The sequence below is a fragment of the Macrobrachium rosenbergii genome, chromosome 5, assembly GCF_040412425.1.
Source record: "Macrobrachium rosenbergii isolate ZJJX-2024 chromosome 5, ASM4041242v1, whole genome shotgun sequence".
NCBI lineage: Eukaryota > Metazoa > Arthropoda > Malacostraca > Decapoda > Palaemonidae > Macrobrachium > Macrobrachium rosenbergii.
In genome coordinates this window covers 16,198,276-16,223,965 of record NC_089745.1, presented here as the reverse complement: position 1 = coordinate 16,223,965, position 25,690 = coordinate 16,198,276, and the positions used below count along the sequence as shown (strand labels likewise).

General features: G+C 38.6%; 2 protein-coding genes across 5 annotated transcripts; one reads left to right on the top strand and one right to left on the bottom strand.

Moving 5' to 3' along the window:
• Positions 1-4,087: 4,087 nt before the first annotated feature.
• On the bottom strand, positions 4,088-24,868 carry LOC136838531 (uncharacterized). 4 transcript variants are annotated; one of them, XM_067103627.1, is made up of 5 exons: positions 24,143-24,868; positions 7,443-8,184; positions 6,246-6,494; positions 4,669-4,764; positions 4,088-4,357 (listed from the first exon to the last, which is right to left on the bottom strand). In XM_067103627.1, the coding sequence occupies exons 1-5, from the start codon at positions 24,184-24,186 to the stop codon at positions 4,190-4,192; spliced, it is 1,299 nt and encodes a 432-aa protein (XP_066959728.1). In that variant the 5' UTR covers positions 24,187-24,868; the 3' UTR covers positions 4,088-4,189. The 4 variants fall into 4 exon arrangements, with proteins under 4 accessions (XP_066959728.1, XP_066959730.1, XP_066959731.1 ...); XM_067103629.1 differs by lacking the exon at positions 24,143-24,868 and adding an exon at positions 11,568-11,726; XM_067103630.1 differs by lacking the exon at positions 24,143-24,868 and adding an exon at positions 11,486-11,634.
• LOC136838533 (zinc finger CCHC domain-containing protein 10-like) lies at positions 12,176-19,901 on the top strand. The gene is made up of 3 exons (XM_067103632.1): positions 12,176-12,323; positions 14,762-14,923; positions 16,447-19,901. The coding sequence occupies exons 1-3, from the start codon at positions 12,286-12,288 to the stop codon at positions 16,730-16,732; spliced, it is 486 nt and encodes a 161-aa protein (XP_066959733.1). The 5' UTR covers positions 12,176-12,285; the 3' UTR covers positions 16,733-19,901.
• Positions 24,869-25,690: the final 822 nt, after the last annotated feature.

Sequence of the window (25,690 nt, the reverse complement as noted above, 5' to 3'; positions counted from 1 at the left end):
TTTTTTCATGATCACCGTGAAGATCATGGGAGCGGTGCACAAACCGAAGCAGAGAGCTCTGAACTGGAAGACTCGTCCCCCCAGCACAAATCTCAGGTACTTCCTTGATTGAGGATGAATGGGAACATGGAAGTACGCATCTTGTAAGTCCAGAGAGACCATCCAGTCCCCTGGTCTTAAGGCCCCTAGAACCGACTGAGGCGTTTCCATCTTGAATCTGTCCTTTGAAATAAAACGATTCAAGACGCTTTACATCTAGGACCGGTCTCCACTCTCCCGACTGTTTTGGGACTAAGAAAAGCCTGTTGTAGAACCCCGGAGAATCCAACTTCAGAACTTGTTCCACGGCTCTTTTTCTAACAACTGCTCCAGGAGGTCCAAAAGAATCTGTTGCTTCTCTCGGTGGTAAGACGGCGACAGATCCCTGGGCGATGCAAAGGGGGTGGAAACATGAGAAAGGGATCTTGTAACCTTTCTCTAAGACAGTTAGAGACCATGCGTCCGCCCCTTTTGTTCTCCAGGCTTCCGCAAAATAAAAAAGCCTGGCTCCTACAGGTGTCTGGAGGTGAAAGAAGTCACTTTTTTCCCCTAGGTTTAGAGGGGGCCGCTCCTCTGGTGAAACCTCTTCCTCGGAGACGATCTAGAGGAAGAAGTTCCTCCATAAAGGGCTTCTTCTTCCTGGTGGACAAAACTGAAGCAGACGAAGAAGAAGAAGGAGCTGGAGGACGTCTAGAAGAATGAGCCAACAGGTCTTGCGTGGCCTTCTCCTTAAGACTAGCAGAAATGTCCCGAATCAAGGACTGGGGAACAGATGGTTGGACAAAGGGAGCGAACAATAATTCTGCCCTTTGCGAAGGAGAGACAGACTTAGCAGTGAAGTCACAAAACAAGGCCCTCTTCTTTAAGAGGCCCGTACCAAAGTGAGACGCCAGTTCTTCAGATCCATCCCTAACTGCCTTGTCCATACAGTTAAGGACACCAGAGAGCTCCCCAAAGTAATAGAGTCCGAGCTAAGCTTAAGATCTAAGGCCCCAAGCACCAGTCCAAAAATTAAACACCTCCATGGTGCGGAAGAGACCTTTGAGATGATGGTCGGTCTCTGACAAGGTCAAGAAACCTTAGCAGTAGGCAGATGAGACCTACGGGAGGCGTCGACAAGACTGGTAAAATCCCCTTGAGAAGAGGAAGGAACTCTAGGGCTGAGATCTTCTCCCGTCTCATACCACATACCAGCCTTGCCTGAAAGCTTAGACGGAGGCACAGCGAAAGAGGTCTTGCCATGGGACTTCCGTTCCTCCATCCACATGTTGACTTTCTTGAAAGCCCTCTTGGTCGCCAACGAAGAAGTCATCTTCAAAAAGCCAGGAGCTCTCCTAGCTTTGGAGGAAGCTAGCTGAGAAGGAGGAGAAAGAGGAGCCGAAGGTTTAAACTTGTCCCCGAACAAGTCCTTAAGCAAGCTGGTTAAAACTTGGTAGTCCGAAGAAGAGGAAGCAGACGAGAGCTCGACTTCAGCAGGATCCGAATCGGCAGACACCTCTCCCGCCACAGTCGGAGAAGCAACCGAGTCACCCAACACTTTAGGGGAACGAAGGCCTTGAGGTCCAATCGAAGAAGGGATCTTCTTTTCTCAGATGAAACAGAATGCTCCGAACGTCCTGAAGAGCAAACTGAAGGAACGTCCTGCGGAGCGTCCTGGAGAGCGTCCTGAAGAGCGTCGTCACAGGCGCCACGCCAAAAAAACCGGAAGAGCGCCCTGTCGAGCGTCCTGAACAGAAGCGTCCTGAAGAGCGGCGACCGGCGTCACGGAAGAAGCTTCGCGAAGCGTCTTGTTGACGGCGTCACGGCGAGGAGCAAGAGAGCTAACAGGGCGACAAAGGCGACGACACAGGAGAAGGAGGCGACGAAAGCGGAGCAGGAGAAGGAGACTTCCTTGATCTCTTGACAGGCAAAGTCAAGTCCTTGCGACGACGAGGAGCAGAGTCCTTCTCTGCAATAAGAGAAGACAACTGTCGCTGCATCTCCAACAAAATCTTCTTAGAAGGAGAAGAATCCTGTCTGGGAGGAGAGACAATCCTATGGGAAGACGATGGGCGAGGGACGCCTTCTTCTTCCTCACAGGAGCAAGAAAAGTTCTCTCCATAGAGCGGCTGGGGCGCTCAGAAACATCCTCATCAGACGAAATCTTAGACTTCTTCTGCGGCGGAAAGGCTTCAAAATAACTAGCCGACGAAGAAGACTGAGAAGAGAAGCGTCCTCTTGAACACAACTCCTCTTGAGAGGACGAGAGTCCCACGAGAATTCCACCCTTGCGGCGGGAGGGCGCCTCGGAGGGATAAAAGCAGTCCTTGAGAATGCGCGCGAAGCACGATCTCTGGCAGCCTGGGAAGCGACAACAGGAACTGCGAAGGGACGTCAGATCGGTGGGAAGCCCCGTAACCTTCTTGCGGCTTTCGACATGCCTTCTCCCTGAGTCCTGGGAGTCTGACAGCGGTCCAGGCCTAGAAGCATTATGGGGCCGATCTGACGCCCCCTCCACAACACTGGGGGAGCACTACACTTCACAGCACTTTGAAGAGATGTCACTTTGTTCTCGAGCGCGGATAGAACTCATGATCTGCGCCAGGGCCGAACCCTCCACAGACACAATATCAGGGCCCGAAGGCAAAACCACAGGGACAGGTGCAACATCAACTACGTTAGGATTATCAGAGAGGAAATAACCTGACTCACCTGCACACACTCCTGGAGGAAGACCTCCTAACCCTGTCACGCTCCAACTTGCGAACATACGAATCGTAAGACTTCCAGCTCGCATCCGATAAAGGTTCACACTCCTTACATCGATCATCTATAAGACAAACATGCCCCTACACCTCAAACAAACTGAGGTGAGGGTCTAAGCTTTCGGTAGCCTCACCTTACAATCACTCATACAACATACACGGAAACTAGCAGAACTAGAACCAGACATAGTTAAAGAGAGGTCATAAGCAAAATCCACAACAATCCAGAAAAAGCATGTGCCAAACCACAGTCCAAGAATCAAAACCAAAAGTCAAGAGAATACTCAAGTGGAATAAGCAAGTTAACGAAATCCAGAGGCGGAGGTACTGTAACAGATGTTAACAGTACCGCGACAGAAAAAAATCTGAATAGAAAATGGGAATGGTTCCCGATTCCCGCCTCCAGCAGCGGCGGAATGAGTACTAACCACCTGGCCACACTGCGTGTGCATGAGTTTTGAAATTCTGTCGGATTTCGGAGAAATACAGCTATATATATATCTGGCAGGTAAGTGTCATGAACAAAACACACGTTCATACCCAAGGCACCTCACTGATCATTCTTACGAGTAGGAGACTCATCCAAAGTCATTCTTACAACAGTCTTAACTGTTATCAGAAATAAACAAACCAAAGTAATCTACCAATCAAAACAAGAAATACTTATGAAAACCTCAGTGCCAGCCATGGTGAAGAGTAAGGCAAAGCGGCAAAAGAAAATGTGATGCCAATATCTGAGTAAATAAATGCATTGGTTTCCCCACCACCACTCTTCACCTTGTTAAACATCTGTTAGCTATTAATTATCTTGTTACCAAACTTCAATGAACTGACCAGCTTTTGTTGAAGTTAATCTGTATTAAAGATGAAGGTTTGTATTCCACCTTGAACAATCAATACAAGCTCAATAACAAAGTCAAGTTCCATAATCACAGCAGCAATGGAGAATTACTGACCAAATGACAACCTAAAGAAATGTGGGGTTGACAGTCAGATGAGTGGGTATTACCTTCCCACCCCTCACCTACCTGATAATAGTAATAGCCCTGTTATCAAGTTTCAACTACTTAATCAGCTTTTGCAAAAGGTATGTCCCTATAAAAGACAAAGGTTTGCATCCTCATAAGAGGACCAACTGTCACTGTACATGAAGGTTGTATATCTAAGAAAATGCATTTGACTCTACAAGAAACTACAGTGCTTTATCTAGTATCAATGATGCTTTTTGGTTAAACTCAAGACAATATACAGACATTAAATCTTTTGTATTTTACTCAACAAATGAAAATACAAAGCCAACAAACTTAACATATGGAAGTTATACTTTATTATAAGATCCTCATAATAAAAACAACTATTATGTGTTGATTTACTTGTAAAACAAAACATATTTAAAAGACAATAGGTTAGTTTGTATCCATGTCCTCAGGTTCATCATCCTCTGATTCTTCCAATTCTCCATCAGTGTCTCCTTCGTCTAGTGTCTGGTCTTCTGGCAGTGGACCAAGTTCAGCTAACAATTCCTCTAAGTGTTCAACTAGCTGCACATCATCACTAGGGTTAGCCTTGTGAACCTGCAAGCAGTTACACATATATTGAGTGTCACTGAATTCCAGCCAAATACATGCTGCTACAATGCAGATGTACCATGCATTATATTTTTTCTAATAAAAAATTCAAGAAGCTTACAGTGTCAAAGCCAAACCATCCAATACAATAAATGTAATAGATGGCTTAAAATTAAAATTATAAAAGCAATCTAATGTAAATCACATATGGTTATTTATGCTCAAATAAGGCTTTACCAAATTTAAAACTGAGTTACTTAACTGCATACATCCAAATACATACAGAGAACAATACAACAATACATTTATTTGCATACCTCCATAGCTCTATGCAATAGGTATCGCGCATTATCTCGATGTTCCTCTCCTCGTAAATATGCACTCCATCCCATTAGGTACCAAGTATCAACAACCTGTATATTGAAGACCAACAGATAATTGTATCACAAGGTTGTGCTGAATACTTATGAGGTTGTAATACTTATTCTTATTCCTACAGTATTTCAGTTTCAGCTGACAAAAATATAGTACTGATGTTTACTTATCTGTTGCAATAATGCTTGTGTCATGTTCTGGAGAGGTTGTTGAAAAATAAATCTTTCAGTTGATGCATTATTCCACTTTCTCCATCTTACCACTTGTTCACAAATCATAGTATCATGCAGATTATTCCACAACTACCTACATCTTTGGCAGTTAATATAGGTATGGTGATTCTTTTTTATTGTTACGTAATTATATTTTTTTTATGTTATCTTCAGTTTGCCTTATTAAAATTATTAACCTTATTTCCTTAATTCTTCATTTGGCTATCTGTTTTCTACATAATATACACTTACTAAACATTTACTATGTACTTTAGTATAATGGAAATAATGAACACCCGTGCATGTGAATGAACCTCTGCCTCCCGAATGGCAGGCCAAGGGGATACCAATTGACCTACCTTGGTAGTTCAATTAGTATGACCCTGGCCTTTCATTCAGGAGACCAAGGTTTGTTCTTGATGTGAGTCAGAAATTTAATACTATGGTATATATCTTATTTTAGTTGCTTGACCTCTTATATATCTTTCACTGATCTATTCCTTCCTGACATGTATATATGGGCAATTATGGAAGGTGTTACGGCCAGCAAATACATAAACAAGCAGACACAATTAGTAGAAAAATGAAAGTACTTTCACCATAGAATCAGAGATTAATGGTTTACACATGAATCCAAAATTTTCTGGAGAACAAAATTACATTTATTATTCATACGACAGGCATGCAGAGAATGACCAATTTTCATCACCACAAGAGCTCAGCAACCCAGATGCAAAGGTAGAATAGAAAAGGGGACTTCTGAGATAGGTCTGGAGATGACTGCTACCTCAGATTACATAAACATAAAGAAATGGGTTTATGTTGATGCAATTTACCAAATTATCATTTTCCATCTATTATTCCAACACTAAAACACACACTAAAAAAGCCAGTATAGAGCAGTAATATGTTTTGTGTGCAGGCCAATTAGTCAGTAAAAAGTTCCAATACAGTCTCTTCTAGGGAAGCTGTGTTATCACTTGACTACAGGGTCAATTTTAAGCAATAATTCTTTGATACCAACAAAATTTCCAAGTCCTCTGGGTAATGGGTCAGGTATAACACTACTATCTGTATGAACATACAAGTTTCCATATTTTGTGAACTAAAAGAAAATATACTAAATCACCAAGTTATGAACAAAGGCAGGTAACATCAAGCATTCTTGTAAATTATGTCACCATAATAATCACAATCATGCAAAACCCTTCCTGATTAGGATAGGCAGGCATTAAAACTTTACAGTTTAATTGTGATAATTACAAGCAGAAGCATCTGTATCTACTTCACTAAAAATCTCTACTTACGGAGTCATCCTCTTCTGCAAGTCCCTCGAGGACATCTACAGCATGATCATGGTCTTCAACTTCAATGAGAATTTTAGCGGTGTTAAGTCTTGTTGGGTACGATAAGGGACATACTTCCACAGGATCAAAACTACCTGCAGCAGCGACGCCCTCATCGACAGCCTTATACTTAGGCAGCCACAGTTCTAGTGACTTTAGAATGTTCTCCTTGGCTTGTTCAGTTTCTTGCTTGACAAGAAGAAAACTGGCCTGAAATAGATGTTATTATTAGTATTAATATCAGTATTAGCATTAGTATTATTATTTTCCTCATTAAGATGTCATAACTCTGCCCCATTCTCTTTTTATCTGCTAATAAATCTGATAAAACAACTATTTGATTTTCATTGTGGCAAAAAGTTTGTTACAGTATAAATGCTTACATAACATGAAAAGCCAAAAATGCAATTTTTCTTATATTATTTTATTCTGGTGAAAAACTCATCACTTTACATCTGTCTTTAAGTGTCTGCTCCTTTTCCAGGCCAGCTCCACTAAAAGACGAATCAAAACTAGCCATTTGCACATCCTTGGAAGTCTCGCTAAAAGTCAGTTGTGCTTCATGACCACCAATAGCTTCTTCCCCTAATCAGTTCCAGTGAAGGGAACAAAGACTGGCATATTTTCTACAGAATGGACTGTTCACACGAAATCCCAAAGGATAACCCAGAAGAGAAGACTCAATGCCTTCCTGCCTATGAATGCTTAATTACAAAGTGAACACAGTGCTCCATGATAGAGGCTGATGCTAGATAAACAAAATTAATAAAATAATTTTTCTTATAAAATGGGCAACCAAAAACAATAAATATATAAGGTCAAGCTTCACAACCCAGTCAAGAACAGTGACGACACAGAAAAAGGAGACATCTTGCCTCGACTATGACCAAAGAAAAAAGTGACACATTGCTGACAGGTGAGTAGGCAGTGTCCCATCGCCCACGGGCTTGCCACAAATTAACACCTTGTTACCTATGAAATTTCAAAACTTTCAAGCTCACACCAGAAATACTCCTACATACTGTAAAAGGTGACAGTTTGTATTTTGGTAGGAACAACTGAATATTTGAGGGAAAATTATGCACATATTTATTTCACAATACAGTATTAGATAATTCACATATAAGATATGTCATCAAGTGAAAAGACAGCACATACCATACTTTGATAGGCTTCAGGATTACCAGGATCTACATCTATAGCTTTACTAATATTAGTATGACACTGGTTCTCTGCATCTTCCTCATCACAAAGGTCTGTCATGAATAGTTCTGCAACTGAGCAATAGGCTGATGACATCTGGTGAACAAGGGCAGACTTCATGCTCTGGTTTTCATCCTGACTAGAAGAGGAGGAAGGCGGTTCATTTTCTTGTTCTTCCTCAGTTTCTTCAGTGCTTTCTTCTTCCTTTCTGGTTGTCACAGTCTCCATCTCTGTTTCGCCTTGCTCATCTAGCTTTCCCACACTATTAACAGTGTTCTCATTTGCTGTTGTGGGCTGAAGGTTACTAAGCTTTAACTGCATTAACTCAATACCCTTTAAATAACACTGAAGGGATTCTTTGCCTTGTAGCAATTGTGCCATGGACAAATACTTTGAATAGCCTTCCTCTGGTTGCAAGGTTATGGCTCTGCCCAGACAGTGCTTTGCTCCATCAAAATTGCCAACTTCAAGACACAAGCTTGCTGAGGTTTCAAGGGCAACTACGTTATCAGGATCCCGCTTCAATGCTTCCTGGCAATACCTCTGGGCCTTTTCAAATTTATAACTATCTATTTGTTCCTGTGCATGGGTTAAAAGCTCAGATATTGACATTGAATCTAAGTCTGATTTTACAGTTTTCTTGCGAGCTTTGGCCATTTTCATTCTTTGCTTTCTTGAACTATTCTTGCCCATCACCCTGGAAAAAAACATGGAAAATTAGTAACTTTGTAAATAAAAAACATTTAAACTTCTAAAGTTTCATGCATTTTATAATATTGTACATCAATCATTATTACTTAAATAATTTTATGAAACCACAGATTAACATTTAATTCTCAAATGGCTTCCCACAGGCTTTGCTCTTGAGTGATAAGTAAAAACCAGAAATCTTTAAAAAACTGAATTTTTCATATACAAAACCCTTACTTTATATTACACATATCTGCATTAGCAGCCATCTCTAACAATGTCCCAGAAGACTTCCCCTTTCCACCTATCCGGGATGCATCCAGGTCCCTAAGTGCTGCAGGTGGTAAAATCTGGTCATTCTCAATGTAGTCTGAACCAGTTGTAGCTTACTGGGATTAAGAGGAAAACATTTTTTTTTTTTTTATAAAGTAATAGGTTTATATTTGAAAAAATCACTTGATGTATTTTTTTTTCTAGATATACAAACCTGAAGTCTTTCATATGGATATACCTTCTGTGCAGGCTGATTTAGTCTTTGAAGCTTGGCAACAAGGTATTAACTAGTGGCAGGTGGGAAGTAAGGGTACCAGCCATTCACTTAACTGTCATCCTATACGTTTCCCTTCGGCAAACGGACTAATGCAAGAGATGGTTAAAGATGGAATTATGATAAAAGACTTCAAGTTTGTATAAATAGGAAAAATACAGTTAATCCGAAAGTTGCAATTTGTTCCTACAAGAATACGAATCTTCATCATATGGAATCTCACTCTTAATGTGAGAGGTTTTGTCTCACAGTACCGTACTTCACTAGTAGTGTTCTGAAGAAAATTAGAACACAAGGTTTTAAATCTCTGCCACATCCATACAATCTGCATCTACAATAAGCAGACTGAAGGAATGTCCATAAACACCCAGAAATCCCAACTTCCCAGTCAAGTGCATGAACAGGGGAATGCTACCTCCTGTAACTTCCTCAACAGTCTGGCATAACCAATGAGAAAGGCTGAGACAGATACTTGTGCCGGAGCTTGGTATGACATGTTGGACCAGGCTCTAGTAAAGCTTAAGGAAATCCTGTTTTCCAATCTTGAGATCAGGAAAACAAGGTCAGTATGCAGGAATATCATTACTATATCATGGATGTATAATAAAGTTCCTCCTAAAGGCCCCTTGTAAGAGGACTGATATGATCAAATATTTCTGCATACTGACTTCTGATATGATGATATTTCTAAGAATGGGAAAACAGGTTTCCTGCTCTTACCAGAGTATGGTCCTACATGGCAAACCAAGTTATGGCAAGGACACCTATCAGCCTGTCTCACCAATTCAACCAACACAAACATGGGTTGGGCTGTCATTGGCTAAGAAAGGTTAGATGGAAAGGAGGAGATAAGCATCTGTTGTAGATAGAAAGAGGAACGAAAATTGTCAGAGACAGCAGGATCCAGGTTTTCTTCTCACTGTAAGACTGGCATTCCTGTTCTAAGGACACAGAATCAAATAGGGAGGTGGAAATATTACCTTTGAGTTGGCTGGTTCTGAGGTGAGGAAGAAGAAGCACCACACCCAAGGAGTAGCATCATAACATGAAATTCCAAACATGCTATACCAGGTTCTGCAGGAATAAAAACAGAGGATCTCTCCCTGGGCTGAGGAAACTAAACCATGCCCAAACAAACATTATGAAGAAGGAGACTTGGCATAGTAGCTGTAATGAGACAAAAATTTTGGAACATCTCACTCTGAAGTCAGACTAATGCAGGTGAATGGGTGGTTGCGAAAGGGCACCTAAAGAGGACCTAAAAGATTCTAGATTACAAGATCCCTCCTTCTCTTCCTGGAAATGTCCATTAGAAAATAATACCAAGAAAGCTCAGGATAGTGCTGAGAAATCTAGTCTTGGCTCCTCAAAAGAATAATAAGCTTGATTGGAAAGATAAGGCTGCTAAGAAGGATTTTGCCATACAAGGTGATTGAGGGATGAAGCAATTCGGATGGTACCACAAGATTTAAAGTGAGCTTAAAAGTATCTTATCGAGATCACAATCAACAAAGTCTCAGAGGGAAGGGACAGAGAGGCTCTCAAACCACGGTCGGCAAATGATAGGGTCTGCTTCTTTACAGTGAGCTCAGGAATGAATGAGAATGAGAGACACCACAATGCTCTGAACACTAGACTTGACAAGAGAGCCTATGAAGCTTGCCATCGCACCTCACCTATCCCAGGACTCTCCTAGAGGCTCATATGCCACCTGAATTAAACAGAACAAGAGTCATTCCACTAAGAGCCAAGTTCATAATTGTTTGAAGCTCCTCATAGACAAAGAAATTTGCAACCTGTTGTAGAGTGACTCTGACCAGGGCAAAACCCATTCAACAACACCTATCACAAAAGACAATCCAATTTTCCTGGTACGCAGCTTGTGCTGGGAATACTATATATGAGATACTAATTTTTATTCTTATAAGAACATATGCAATTTAATATACAACACAAACTTAAATCTTTTGGGGTCTGGCAATTAGTCTGGTCAATGCCACAGTTAATTCTGCCATCAGGCTTAATCCTGTTGTCAATGTTCTGCAGTAATGGCCTGCACCAATAGGCAGTCCAGTACAACAGAATAGCAATAAGTTTATCTGACAGTGACCACAGGAAGTGAGTTACCCAGGCGAGTGGAAAGGGAGAATGATCCATTGGCTTATAAGCTGAAGAACGGCACTAAACACTCAACTACCCCAAATTTTAAATTAAGCTTTCACTCACAGAATGATCCATTAGCATATAGGCTGAAGACAAGGATATGTATACCTCACTGAAACACACCCAAGTTTTTCTATGTTAGGCCTACATTTAGAATTTAAGCTAAGGCAATAAAAAAAGGTTTATTACAATAAACATTAAAGCATACAGGCATAAATTTACTTCATTGTCACAACCACTCCTTTGGACACATCTTTAGTACCAGCACCATTAAAATTAATGTTAAAACATAAACTAAAGACCGTAAATATTTCAGGAACATATTAGGCATATTAAGGAGGCCTGGACACCGCAAAAAATCTCCAATATGGTGTTGTGATATTAGGCTATGGTTAGATATTTTGGTTTTTCATAAAAGGCTAAATAAAGGGTTAAAAAAGAACCTGAAAATACTTTTTCACTAGGGGTTTTAGCTAGGACTATTTTGCGTGTTAAATGGAGGACAAGCATCCTTATAAGTCGTAGATTAGGAGCCGACAGGACTAGGATATGCTAGCCTAACATCAACTCTGATGTGGTATCCTAAACTATTACAAACCTTACTCTCTGTGAACGAATATAGTAGAAATAACATCAGTATTTGATTTAAACATACAAAATGATTGACAGTGATTGATTACCCAAGAATTTAGTACGTAGTTAACTATGGTAGGTTAGGTAGGCACGTGTTGTTTGTTTACGTTGTTCAATAGAAACATGACACTTATCACAGCCTAATTCTGCATGGTTGACTTCAACCTGAGAAGAAACGTAAGTGCTGCGTCGCCAAAATTTTAAGACTACCAATTACGAAATCGCACAAAGAGTCTTATCATATCTACTTGAAAAATGCCTCCACTTTATTCGTAATGTATATAAAATAACCGCCTTTAATTTTTGGAAGACTTCGTAATGATTTTATATCCTTTTCAGTGCGGCTTCATGAAACTTTCATACGTGCTGTCCCTTACTTTTATTTCAATAGAAGGTCCCAGATGTAAATTTTCCATATCTTAATAATGACTTTTGACTCCCCCAATTTAATTAACCCGGATCCCCAAAAAAGATGTCACCGCTCGCTAGTTTTGGTACATTAGTAACACCGGAAATAGATAAAGGATGAAATTTTTTCAATAGATCTCTGGCTGAATATTATAATAGATTATTTATTCACTTATTTATTTTTACAAATCTTTGTAACAGTGAGAATAATTTGTTCTATAATTATAGAATAGTAACTTGAAAACCATCATAATAAAAGTGCAGCTATCAGTTGCTTAACATATGTTGTGTGGTAGACTTTTAAGTTGTAAACATCTCTGTGTATAGCTCAGGGTTGACCCTAAAAATTACGTCGAGATGCCTGTAGGAAATGGAAGACTATTGGGAAATCGGTCGTAAGCATTAATTTTAATATTTATTGTGCCTTTTATGGTAATATGCCGGGTAAGACAGCAGAATAGTTGCACATGCGTCGTTCTGCTGTGCACTACCCTATGGGGCAGGGCATGGCGCCCTTGGATAGGTTAGGTTAGGGTGCATCCTTTTGAAATATATCCTTAATCTACTTCCAAGCGGGCGGTCACCATTTAAATAACATGCGTAACTCAGCAGAATTTTTACTCTTGGCAGATAAAAAGAGGAGTTTTTCAATAGATCTCTGGCCAGGATGTGGTTATTTTTTATTTTATTTATTTCCAGCCAAATCCTTTAGTGAGAAATTTATATTTATAATTTAGGTAAATCACCATCATAATAAAAAATTTCTTCTCAATACTTTAACCTTCTGTGTAAATGCCTAATAGCAGAGAAAAATAAGGACTTGTAAGGTAAGATGTCCATAACTAAGAGGGCAGAAATTGTAACCAGTAAACACCCTTAGTAATTTACGTTGGTTGGTATTTTAGGGTTCTTTTATATCCTTATCATTTCAAGCGGGCATTTCACCATTGAAAAAATCCAAAAATGGTTTTCATGCAAAATCACCCTTGCTCTTGATAAATGGAGGAGTGAGTCAGAAAACAGGCCAGGATGTTTGTATGTCTGAGGGACGAGCCTACGGCTCATTAACAATAACTCTGGTAGAGCTATGGGGTTGCTCTGCATCTGGTATTACCTTGGAAATTGACTTTCCCTATAGTTTTTGATTGCTTATTAACATTTTACCCGTATTCTTTGACAGTTGACTGTAATTAACCTGTAATTAACATCAGAACTTTATGTTTTTGTATGCTGGCCATCCTGAGATGCTATCACGTATGTGCAGTGTTATAGGGGAGCTTTTGGTAAAAAGTGGAGTTTCCTTCACTGGGGGGTCCAAGGGGCAGAGCCCCCTGGGTAAGTAACAGGGCTTGCTAGGTTAGGATAGGTTATACCTATGGTACGTTAGGTTAGTATAGTTCCTTCTATGATAGGTTTCCTTAGCCAATCCGTTCTTGAACATATGGCTCCTTAATGACTTGCACATGCGCAGAACCATTCCATAACAACAACATGGCAGTCCAGTCTTTCTTCCAACGATTTCACCCACCCAAAACCCCATGCTCCCAAAGGGTCCCAACCATGTTGAGTAGATATGAGGTTAATAATAATTGACCGACAATAAACAACACCAACTCCCTCATCAGCAAAGGAAAAATCAAGGTAATAGTCCGTGCAGAGTTACCCTTAGTTTTATCATAACTTCAAATGAAAAATTGCTAAGTATAAAAGATGTACAGTACAGCTATTTGGGGTGGTATGCAGAGTGGGGGGTCTTGAGGGTGCAAAACCCCCCACCAGATTAAGACACGGCATCCAAGGATAGGGTAGGTAAAGATAAGTGATTAGGTTATATTCCCTCTGAATTGCCTACTACGACACTGCTTACTAGACCTATTCTGTTTGTGGAAAGATGCCAAAACCGTAGGTTTTTCATATCAGTAAAGATTAAGGAACCCCTTCCTATCCCATGATTGAGAGACTACTTTGGGAAAATGGGGATATTTGGTGGGAGAGAAAGCAAAAATGTGATGAGGCGTATTCTAACATTTCAGTAATAGACAAATTTGAGGGCATTTAACCTCCCCCCTTCTGCATTCTTAAAGCTGAGGAAAGAATATATACCTGTGGGTGAAACTGCAAAAACACACAAAAACACAAACATCCACTGATCTATGATGGGGGGGGAGGCAAGTTTGTGTGTGGACACATGGTCTGGCGTGGGGTACCCCTTAGCTGCACCAGCCTAGGCATTCAAAGGGAATACAACCTAACATTATCTCAGATGTTGTACCTTGACCTACGGAAACCCCCACCTCCTTGTAGAGGTGCACATGAGCACATTTGAACATGCAGCCTTGCCTGGGCTACCCCTTAACTGTAGTAAGCATTTCATAGAAAATACAACCTAACCAGACATACATCTCTCTCTCTCTCTCTCTCTCTCTATCTATATTTATATATATATATATATATATATATATATATATATATATATATATATATATATATATATATATATATATATATATATATATATATATATATATATATATAAACTAGTTTTTAGTATTTCCATAATTTCTGGTAGTTTTTACAATTTTGGGTATGGTAATTTTAATTATATTCATTAGTGATAAATTATCATTGTTTTGTGGTGTGTTGACTTGTGCATGGTGCTGATATATTAACTAATTCATTTTGTTTGATGTTTGGCCTGTTTTTAGAATGCAGTACCATAATATAGAAAAGTAATGACATAAAAGCTCTTAATACTAAGTGATACCATAAAAGTCCACTACAATGTTAATACAGTACCATAAAAGTCCACTACAATGTTAACTTTCTTCATCAGGAAACCATCAGCAGAGGGTGTACGATGTCAGAAATGTTTAGAGATGGGGCATTGGACCTACGAATGCACAGGCAAAAGAAAATATGTTCATCGTGAATCTAGGACTTGTATGCTTAATAAGCAACTAAAACAAGAAGAGCAGGGACAGCAGATGGAGTATTTGTAAGTGTTACATATATATTATTGTGTCAGCTCATGTAGATTATGTGCATTGGTACAGATGTATGTTCATATTAGTTGAAACTGTATCTGTTATAAAATATGAATTGTTACCAGTGGAGCCTTTGTTGAACTATGAAATGGTTCCATTTAGCACATTTCTAGGTATAAGAATTGCTACATATACCAGAGAAAAAGCTATCTAGAATGCCGGGGTTACCACTCCCGGAGCGATCATCTAATTGATGTCGATATACACTAGGGGTGATCTTACACCACCATCACAGGCCTTCGCCCAACAGATCTCTCTATTCTCAAAGTCCCAAATTGGATGTGCCGTTATAATGCCCGCTCACTCACTAAGCGTCATCACGATACCATAACGTCATCCCAAAATTAGCACCCACCAAGCTTGGTATATCACCCGGTGGGAAAGAAGTGCAGGGATGGGTCACTGGGTGACACAGGTCTTCCCCAGAAATAGATTTTTCCTTTGTCAAAATCCCTTTTCTGGGCTTGACCTGTGTCAGCCAGTGAAATAGTAACAGAGAATCAGCCATACAAGAGCTTGGTGGTACGCCTCAAAGAATACTTAATAGAGCTAAACAAAACTTAGAGAAAACTTCACTGTGTTTTAATTTCAAAACTAAGAGGCACACAGTTAAAATTAACCAAACCAAGACACTTAAGGCCAACAAAATATGACTAACTACAAGGTAACTGCGGTACATGAATGGGTCAGGCTGTGAAGCAGAGCTGCCCTAAGGCTAGACGCTTAGGGAGCAGCAGGCGAGGCAGGAAGGCTAGAGACTATACCACAGGTAAACGAGGATAACAAATCAAAGGACAAGGCACAGTCATAAATTAATCATGAGCTGAACCAGGAGGAACAATACTTCCTGTAGTAACTGTGGAACATTTAAGAGCCTCTAGAGACTTAAGACAGTGGCGTTTAAATACTGTTAGTGATTTCCAGCCCGTGTATTTCAAAATTCATATTATGGAAACAGTCAGTTGAGGTGGCCACCGCACGAACATCATGAACCCGAGGCTGGTATATGTAGCAATTCTTATACCTAGAAATGTGCTAAATGGAATTTCACTGGCTGACACAGGTCGAGCCCAGAAAGGAACATTGTCAGTCATTTCCATGGGATGATCTTCCCACCCAAGGAATAATTCTCATGTATAAAAGATGATATTTTGTATTCTTGTAGGAACAAATAGAAAACTTATAAGAGAATTAACATTTTCCTAGATATAAAGAAGTACACAAAACATAAGTCTTTTATCTAAAATACACCTCAAGTGTCCTGCATAGTCCCTGTTATCAGAATAGAAATGTTGGTTTCTAACAGGTGAAAGATTGGTAACCTGCCACATGCCTACCTACCACCAATTAGCTAATTTGATGCCAAGCTTCAATACTCCTAGTAATGACTGGTTTGTATATCTAGGAAAATGTCTAGGAAAAATTAAAATCATCTTGAAAGTTTGATATTTTAAGGGGTTACTTTTTTTTTCAGAAAAACAATGGTAGCCATGAAAAAGAAAAAGCAGAAGTTGGAAAAACGAAGTAATTCTCATGATTCGGACTCCTCTAGTAGTTCCAGTTCATCATCGTCATCATCATCATCATCATCTTCCTCCTCATCATCTTCTTCATCCACGTCAGATTCTTCGTCATCATCAACGGATACAGATTCTGATTCAGAATCAGACTCTTCTAGTTTGTCTGACACCTCTTCAGACTCCTCACTCTCATCTTCAAATAAAAAAAGAAGGGGCAAAAAGAGCCTGAAGAGGGCTTAATGATGTGTGTATAGTTGGAATTTTACAGGCTGTATGTATACTGGGTAATTTAGTTCACAGTACTGTATTTGATTATTCAGGATGTGATATATTGTGATATACAATACACTTTAAAAATTTTGGGAACTAGGTTGTATATCTCAATGTTTTCTTGAGTACTGAATCTAGTACTGTAGTGTAGTGTGTATATTGGATAGTGTAGCATTTGCGTTGTAATTTTTCCAAGTTTTTATTGATAGTGAACACTAAGAATATTTGGAACATAGCCCAATTGTGAAAAATACTTCAAGTGAAAAATACTTCAACACAACTGGAATTAAGTTGATGTAATTTCACTCTGCATCTTTAAAATTCTTTAGCAGACAACACTCTCACGTATATTTACATTGGTCACTTGTTATTTATATTGAACATGATGCATTCAAGCTCATTTTTTTTTTTTTACAAAGCTATGGTTCTTATGAGAGAAACCTTACAATGTACCTGGATTTTGATATCATAGGATATTAGCAGCAGCAACTGCTCCATTTTCATGTACATAGAGATTAAAAGCTCAGTTATATTGTTTTACTTACTAGTTTAAACTTTTTAGTGTAGGTGACTTACAATTACTAGTATTTTGTAGGAACAAGGAAGCTTCAGTTTTTTTTCATATCCCAATACAGCATGCATTAATGCCCTGTGTGGTAAAATAAGATTGTATCCTTGTAGACAAACTTCTTATAATGTAGCTTCTAAAAGGTACTTTTAACACTTGTCAAAATCCCTTCTTCCCTCATTCTATAGTTTTCTTGGTTCAACTGTCATGCAAGCAGTGCCAAAAGTCTTTTGCAGCATTGAAAATAAATGTAAAAATCAGTTTTGCATAAGTCAGTTTTCTCTATGAAATTTCATAAGTCCAGTATGCTTATTTAAATTCATAAATGCATTTTCTTCAATGAACTGCTTTTTTAGAGAGTTTGGCATAACATAAAACTGTGAATATGCTTCACATACCATGTCCATCTCTTTTTCTGAAATCGAATAAAATGTGTCAGTAGAGAAGGAGCAAGGAAAAGTAACTGGAATTAATTGTCTTGGCAATTTGAAAACATGATCATGCTGTTATCCATCCTCATTCAACTGATCTAAATTCTCTAACAACACAGTTTGATTTTGGAAAATAGTTTGCTTCATCAAAACCTATTAATTTATAATAGCTTTGTGTGTTTTGTGAAAACTGTAAAATTGCAGAAAATGAAATCCTCCACTTTGAAAACCTAGTAAATTATGTTTTTATACTAATTGCTTTATTTTACACATTTCCCAACCTATATTCATCAGTTTTCAAACATAATTTCAATCATTTTCAGTATTTTAGTGGACCCAAGTTCTTTATGGAATATCTTGAGTAAGTGCATAGTGTCTTCATCTCTTCAGTGAATGCCATCTTGAACTTCGTTGAACAAACTTGTGCACTGGAGAGATATAAATGAATGGTCTTCATCCTCCTGTCACTTTCCTTACCAAATAACAGGCAACTTTAGAAGCCTGAAGAGCGGTTGTCTACAGCTTAAAAGAGGCTTTATGGAATAGTGACTTAACAAATCAAACTGACTGTTGCACTGCAAAGTGACTCTTAACAGATCAAACTGAATGTTGCACTGCAGTGTTCATTCCATAAAGAATTTCACATTGAAGTAATATTACCCTGTTTAGAATTAGTTATACTTATTTGACTTATGGATACTTGATGAATAACCCACATGCTCTATTTCTGAATGCAGTACAACACTTACTATCAAACAGTTTTTATGACTGCTCAGTTTTCAATCCACAATACTGTATATATGTAGTGTTGAAAAAACCTTTAAATGAAATTTTGTCAGAATCTTCACCATTTTCAGCTTATCTAATTGAATTTTTAAGGACTATCCCACATAATGGATAAGATTGATACATATATACACTGTGTATTAAGAAGAACCATCAGGCCACTCAGTGAGAGTTCAGAACGTTAACTCGGTGGTCTTGTGAAACTATTTATTAGTAATAATTTGTTTCAACAAAAGGGGCAAATTGGTTATGGTTAGATGTGGAATTATGAGATTTGTGTGCATACCAATTTCCATACAAGGCTTCTCCAATTCTAGGCTGGGAATAGATCCTTTAGGCCAGCTATCTCCTGGTTGAGTTTAACCGCCAGCATCCATAGCTGGCCCTAAATACTGAGCATCAAAGAACTTTGATTAAACATTTTGATAAAAAGTTCCACAAGAGAAATTAGTGCCCAAACTTATTTCCAGACAAGGCCTCTCCAACTTCAGTTGTGCAGTGGATGAGCTGCCACTACTCAATTTTCCTATTCCAACCTTACAAGAAAACTTTGGTGGTTCTTAGTGGTGAATAAATTATTCAGTGTCTTGTGGGGTGGTGATTCCCCAAATGCTACCCTGGGGGTGGTAAATGTGTAGCATATTTAAACTAGACTGTGTAGTAGATCTAAAGATATCAGGAAATTGATGTGAGAGGAGAAAGACTTATGCATAAAGTCATCCTCTTCTAACAATAAGCCAAGGATGTAGGCTTCACATTAGACCATTCAACTACGGTGGCTTACCTATGGGATCAATGTGATCTGCAGTGATTTATGTGGCATTTGATACACATTGCAGGGAAGATGAGAAGGTCATCCATGTCTTTGACTCCAAAAAATCTTGTATCTTTAGAGGGTCAAAAACATTACTAGTTACAAGAAATAAAAAAAATGAGGTACATATCGATCATGAGTTTCAAAGAGATAAGACATGCTATGTTGCAGAAGTCTGCAGTAGAACAATATTAAATGGAATAATACAGGTTTTGTGGCAAAATATACAGTTAATGATTACCATACTTGAAAAGGACTAATGCAAACAATGTTTATTGGCACCCATTTTGGCATCTGTCCTGAAAAAAAAATAAGCGTAAGATTAATAGTATACTGTACAGTATAAGGAATATGCGTGGGTATGTGGTCGACTCCATTAATGTGGGAATGCTGAAGGAGGTTTACTGTAAAAAGAGCAACAGAAGTGTATTGTACATATTTTATCAAATGATTGTCCCACTGATTTGGATGTAGGGATTGGTTCATTTATAATATTTTGTTTTCCTTCTTCTTGGAATTATATGTATTTTATAACAGAAAGGTGTATAATTAATATCCTTCATTCCAATATCATTACCTAGATCTTAAATGTCTTGATAATGAAAGTGGTTAGCTAGATCCCTGTTAGGAATTAGTTTGGTATGAAGTCATACCATTTTAAACTTGAGATCAGTGATCCATTTTGTTCTTTAAAGCTCTACAATACAGAAATCATACTTTTTAAAAAATATAGGTTTATTCGACAAATTGACATTGCTACTGTTGAATTGGCTGCAAATGTGACAATGCACTATTACAGCACACACTACAAAAAAATACTGTACTGTTGTATCTCCTCGCTCAGTGGTTTTGTATATGCCTATAGTATGCACTGAACAGCACTGCAGGGAGTAGGCACTACTAAAGGTTTTTTGCAGATTCCATCTAGCCCCAAGCTATACTTAACTATTACCTGTATTTTACTTTCCACCCATTTCATGGGCACTCTTCGCCATATATATGAGGTATCCAATGTTTGTGAACTCTGTCTTGCCCAATTTTATCTTTTACAGTATTTAAATTTAAAAACAAAAGCAAAACACTTGTGCCAGCCACATGAGAGTCTAGAAATGATTCTGTGGCCTGGTTAAACTAATTTTTTACAATAATAATCTGCATGTCCTTGTGATGAACTGTGACATGAAAAGAAGGCAAAAGAAATATGTAAATGAAGACAAAGAATAGCGATTGTAATTTTTGTTTAAATTCCTTCCATTGTTATTTTGCCTGGCAAAATAACAATGTCTGTGTTGTAGCCAGAAATCATCTGACAGATGAATGGATTTTAATGAACATGAATGATCCCCCTCCTGATTATTAAATTTTAGCTCCTTCAAGAATACAAACCTGTCTTATATATGGATAACCTACAGCACTAGCTAGTTCGGTTGCTGAAACTTGGCAAAAAGGTAGTTCTTCATGGTTGCAGGTAGGTGAGTTGCATACCACCAGCAGTGGGATGAGTAATTGCTCAGGTAATGGGACCCCTTATATTCAGAACTTGAGAGGTACTGAACTTTGGACAGTGAGGAAAAGTGTGCTAAACAATGCATGGATAAGCAAGGTGTTCACTCATGGTAAAGAAGTCTGGAAATATACCATGGAAAACAAAACTTTTTGAGGACTGAGACAAGAAAAGATGGTGGGGTTTTATTTATTGTTTGTTAAAAATAAGTTTTAACTGCAAAAAGGTATTATTCCAGTTTCTCCCAAAGTTGTTCTGAAAGAGCAACCTTGTACATCCATACATTTAACAGCTCACAACTTCTCAAAGAACCCATTGTAACTGCAGTAAAGTGAAATATAGTTTTGCAGTAAAGTGAAATACAGTTTACAACACATACAGGTAGATTTGAAATGATTGTTATGCCTCCCAAACTAATCGGCCCAAACCTTAAACATTTTAGGCAAAAAATGCAATTTCAATACCATGTGTTTGACACAATATATAACAAAAGGGAAAATGCAGTAAATAAATTAAAATTTGAAAGAAATTTTAAAATATTAAAAATGCATTGCAATCCTATTGATCAGTGTACAGTCCCACAGTCTTATAGATATATCAAACATCCTGCAATGTGCTGGTGGTCAGTCTTAGCAGGAGATCTAAGACCTTTCCTCAAAATGTTCAATACATCTAGAGTCTGTAACATCTTGAGGGGTGTGGGGGGCACCTTTTGTTGGGTTTCCTCACAAAATCCAAAATACTCCTCACCGTCTTCAAATCCAACTGATTAGAAGATAACAATCCTCATGTATGCACTGGATGGCATGGAATGTATGCCTTTCTTCCATGTGGCAAGTTCCAGGAAATACTAAATATTAACAGAACTCAATCTAGTAACTACGTAGTTGCATTACTTACATACTGATGAGACATCTCCCAGACTTCCTAGATGGTTAGAACATAAACGCAACCAATCTCATCGTCAGATTACAGAGGACGCTGGGGGTGTAGATCTTACTTGAAGGTTTTCTGGCTCAGGCTCAGAAGTGCATGTTTTCTAACAGACAGTAGTGCCATCCCCATCACTGCATATTTTGTAGAGAAGCTGCAGATGTCTCAGGAAGCAGTAAGAGAAATATGTACAATTTTTCACTGGCTCAAGATGTTTATTTTGAGGGCCTACTTTAGAACAATGAGAGGTAGAAGTGTGCAAGTATAGATGCCTGTCCACTTAATCAAAGCCCTTCTACACCTGTACCTAGCATTGCTAGGAATTTGTAATCATGTATGCAACACAAAAACAACCAGGACTCTTCATTTCAACCTGCACTAAAATGAGGATATGTGGTATGAATGTATGAAATTTACTTTAGGACACGAAGTAACTTATCATTTGAAGACAGGAAAGTTTTTGGTAATCATTCCCCTAACCCCCTTTCTTTTTCAATACAACATTTACCAAGAGTCACTCTATTACCCATTTTTGTTAGCTGGTCCCCTTCATTCCTTCAAAGAGTATCCTACAGATTGCAAACTTCTTAAATTCTCATGGTTTTGGCTTCACAGACACAGCCTTCATTTTACTTTAGCATACTGGGATCCCTTACGCAGAGCCTTCATTTCAATCAACGTTTTCTAAGATTTTTTAGCTACTCGATCCTCCCTCCTGAGTTGCTATTTGGGCTATACTGTAAGTATGTAATTGATTTGCCATGAAACCATTGTTATTTTTAAAATACAAAATTTTTCATACAAAACCCATTTCTTATGGTTGGATTTTCCACCTACTAAACCTTGCTAATCATTCACAATCTACTGGTCACACTACACAAGTAGTGAGGCTCTGTCAGGAAACCAATGATCGGTGAGGTATGTGTAGTGCTGTTGATTAAAAGACTATTTTTTTTATTTACTGTAATTAGAAATGAAACATGTAAGAAATTAGCTGACCATGAATTATGGGTGAAGGGTTTACATGAAAAAATACTTTTTAAAAACATAGCAGATTTTTTCATTACAATCCCACCATTTACATTATCCAAATGTATGGGTTTTAATGAATCCTAAACACTCCATTCCCAAAAACAAAGAGAAACAACTGCTCACCCCATAGCTTCACCACATTTGCACCTTATGGATTATCAATTCTAGGCAGGCAAGAACTTCATATCTCATGTTGTCTAGGTGAGCGCTGTGTGTAATCAGTGAGGTTGAGAGGCAGGATATGTGACTTACATGATGCATCATTATTGAAAACTTGTAAAAATTTGTAATGTGGCTGACAGGCCTAAGCAGAGAACATAAAACAGATGGACCTTTCCTTCCCATATGAGTTGCAGTAACTTCCTTGAGGCTAGGTGCAAAGGAAGATGAAAGTAAGCATCCTGCAGATCCACTGAGTCTGGAAAATCTCTTTTCCTTTTTGACCTCCAATTCCAGTGTTCATCCTGAAGGAAATCAGTTAGAGGGGCTTATTGAGGGGTCAGTAACAGGCAGCCAGGCACCAACTCCCCATTTCTCCCTTCCCAAATGCCTTCAGAACTATGAAAAGGTGACTAAAGCTTTGGGATTCTTGTCTTGCCTCTCTGCATCGAGTGCCTGTTGCTTCTGGCAGTGGATGTAAGATTTGAAACAAAATGGTTCAGACAAAAGGGGGGACTTGACTCTGAAAGAATGAGTCAATTCTTGATAATCCAACTCTCCACACATCCCTCCAAGTTTTATCAACATCTCCAGAGACAAGCTCCCAAAAAAGATACACTGTTCATGGGGGAAGATCCACATATGACTTCCTCCTATACTTGGTGACTTGGTTCATGAGCAACTTTCTTAGCTTGGAGGGAAGGGTGAATGTGATTCTCTTAATTAAATAGAACTCTTTAGTGTACAGATTGTAGGAGAATAGTAACATCTGGGGAAAGATGGGATATGATCTAAACTCCTGGTTTTGTGATGTAAAAGGCTTTGGGCACTGACTGAAATATGGTGTTGGGGTTCAGTGGTCTTGGGGGACAGGAACACTCACTAGCCATAGTAGTTTTGGAGTTGGATGCCGAGGTTAAGGAAGAGCAGCTAATGTTCAAAATTGCAGTATTTGATGGGTCTTCCTGCTTCTAAAATACTGTACATCAACAGTGTGGTTCACCTCACAAGATGACAGCCACTGACAAGTTTCACAGTACCGCAGATGATGATGTGTGCAACCCATAAACCCAATCATGCTTTTATCAGTGGCAATGTTCTTCAAAAATTATCATTTGAAAACATACAAAAAATAGTTAGTAAGTAGTCTTACCTTATAATACTGTGCTCAGCTGAATTCTTGTGGCAACTTCTCATTCGTGTATCTGCAAAGTGCCAGGAATTTCACCAATTTGAACCTGCAAAATGTTCTCAAAACTAGGGAACATTTATTGACATGATATATCCCAATAATTATGAATTTCAGGTAATTTTATCCTACCCATGTTAAGAATTACCCCTGAGAAAGCCTCAACTCATGTATGTTATTAATATGGCCATACTGAACCAAACCATGGACTACTGACCTTGGGTGCTGTGCTAAATAGTGAACATTCCCACATATTAATTCCTGTTACTGTTTCATCTAGAAAAACATTAGGAACAAACAAATTACAGTGATGAGTGGAGCAGTATCACCAGCACAAGTGTATTTGGGGCAAGTACAGCTCTGAATGGCACTGGTATGGAGCCCAGGTTCTCTCCTACAAGGCTTGCCTATACACCACCCAGTGACAAGATGCTATCATCTTCGCTCTCACTTTCCAAATTCCCATTATCATCACTAATGTACTTTCCTCTTCACTGTTGCTATCAAAATCAGAGCAGAAAACCTCCTCATCACTCGTCAGCCTAATAGAAAGATTATTCTCATTATAATAATCATCATCACTATCAAAGGAAGCTGCCTTAACTTCCAGCTTAAGCAAAAAAATCCCATATAAAATCCTTTACCCCTAAAATATAAAAGGATTTCTGTATATCTTCACAAATCTAATAATGAAAACTTACCTTGCAATGCATATTGTATCATTTCACACTTATTAATGCATATTATTTTTTAGTTACTAGTGAAACTATGAAAAAAATAAGGTAATTCTTCCAACTGCAACACAAACAACACAAGAAACTAGGTGTTTTCTTTCGCCTTGAAAGTACTCCTCTTTTTCCTGCTAAAACTTCTTAGCCAATCAGATAAATGAAATTCTGCCTAGATAATGACATATAATTATGCCATGACTCTTAGCCAATGAGTACATAATGATGTCAGAAGGAAAAGACCTCACAAGCTATGAAATGCATTACATTCCAAGGGCATGTGAACAGCCACTTCAGTGGCTTGGGGCTCTGAATGGGGAAAACCCCAGAGAGGGCTGAAAGATGGACGTGGGTTAAACGCCTTAGTGTAGTTTGAAAATTCTCTTGGAGGATAAATGTGAAAGACTTAAGGATGGTTACTGAGATGATGAAGAATGGAAAGGCACCAGAAGTTCATGGGGTTACAAAATGAAAGGCTACAGTACATCAGTGACTGTGTGACTGATAGGCTGAAATTCAAAGATTTGGTAAGAACAGTTGCCTAATCTCAGCCCATTCCTACATTTTGCCTAATATTGTAAAAAATCTCCATCAGTAATTAGGATACTCAATCATAATTTCTACTAAAATATGTATTGGAGTTGTACAATCATATTTCTAATGTATAAATTCAAATTTGTTGAGGCCATTTGCACAAACGTGTACTGCATAGATGTTTTTGTGACATCAAGTATGATTATTAGCTAGCCTAGGCTAGCAGATGAATATAAATTTAGTCAAGCAT

What these genes read in the sequence shown, in the direction of transcription:
- LOC136838531 (XM_067103627.1), bottom strand. Translation starts at nt 24,186, where the DNA reads ATGAGAAGTTGCCACAAGAATTCAGCTGAGCACAGTATTATAAG. An exon ending in TTGCAGAAGAGGATGACTCC is followed by an intron (nt 4,765 to 6,245) that starts GTAAGTAGAGAT and finishes TTCAATATACAG; the next exon opens with GTTGTTGATACTTGGTACCT. An exon ending in TATTGCATAGAGCTATGGAG is followed by an intron (nt 4,358 to 4,668) that starts GTATGCAAATAA and finishes AACTGCTTGCAG; the next exon opens with GTTCACAAGGCTAACCCTAG.
- LOC136838533 (XM_067103632.1), top strand. Translation starts at nt 12,286, where the DNA reads ATGCCTGTAGGAAATGGAAGACTATTGGGAAATCGGTC. An exon ending in AGACTATTGGGAAATCGGTC is followed by an intron (nt 12,324 to 14,761) that starts GTAAGCATTAAT and finishes TTTCTTCATCAG; the next exon opens with GAAACCATCAGCAGAGGGTG. An exon ending in GGACAGCAGATGGAGTATTT is followed by an intron (nt 14,924 to 16,446) that starts GTAAGTGTTACA and finishes TTTTTTTTTCAG; the next exon opens with AAAAACAATGGTAGCCATGA.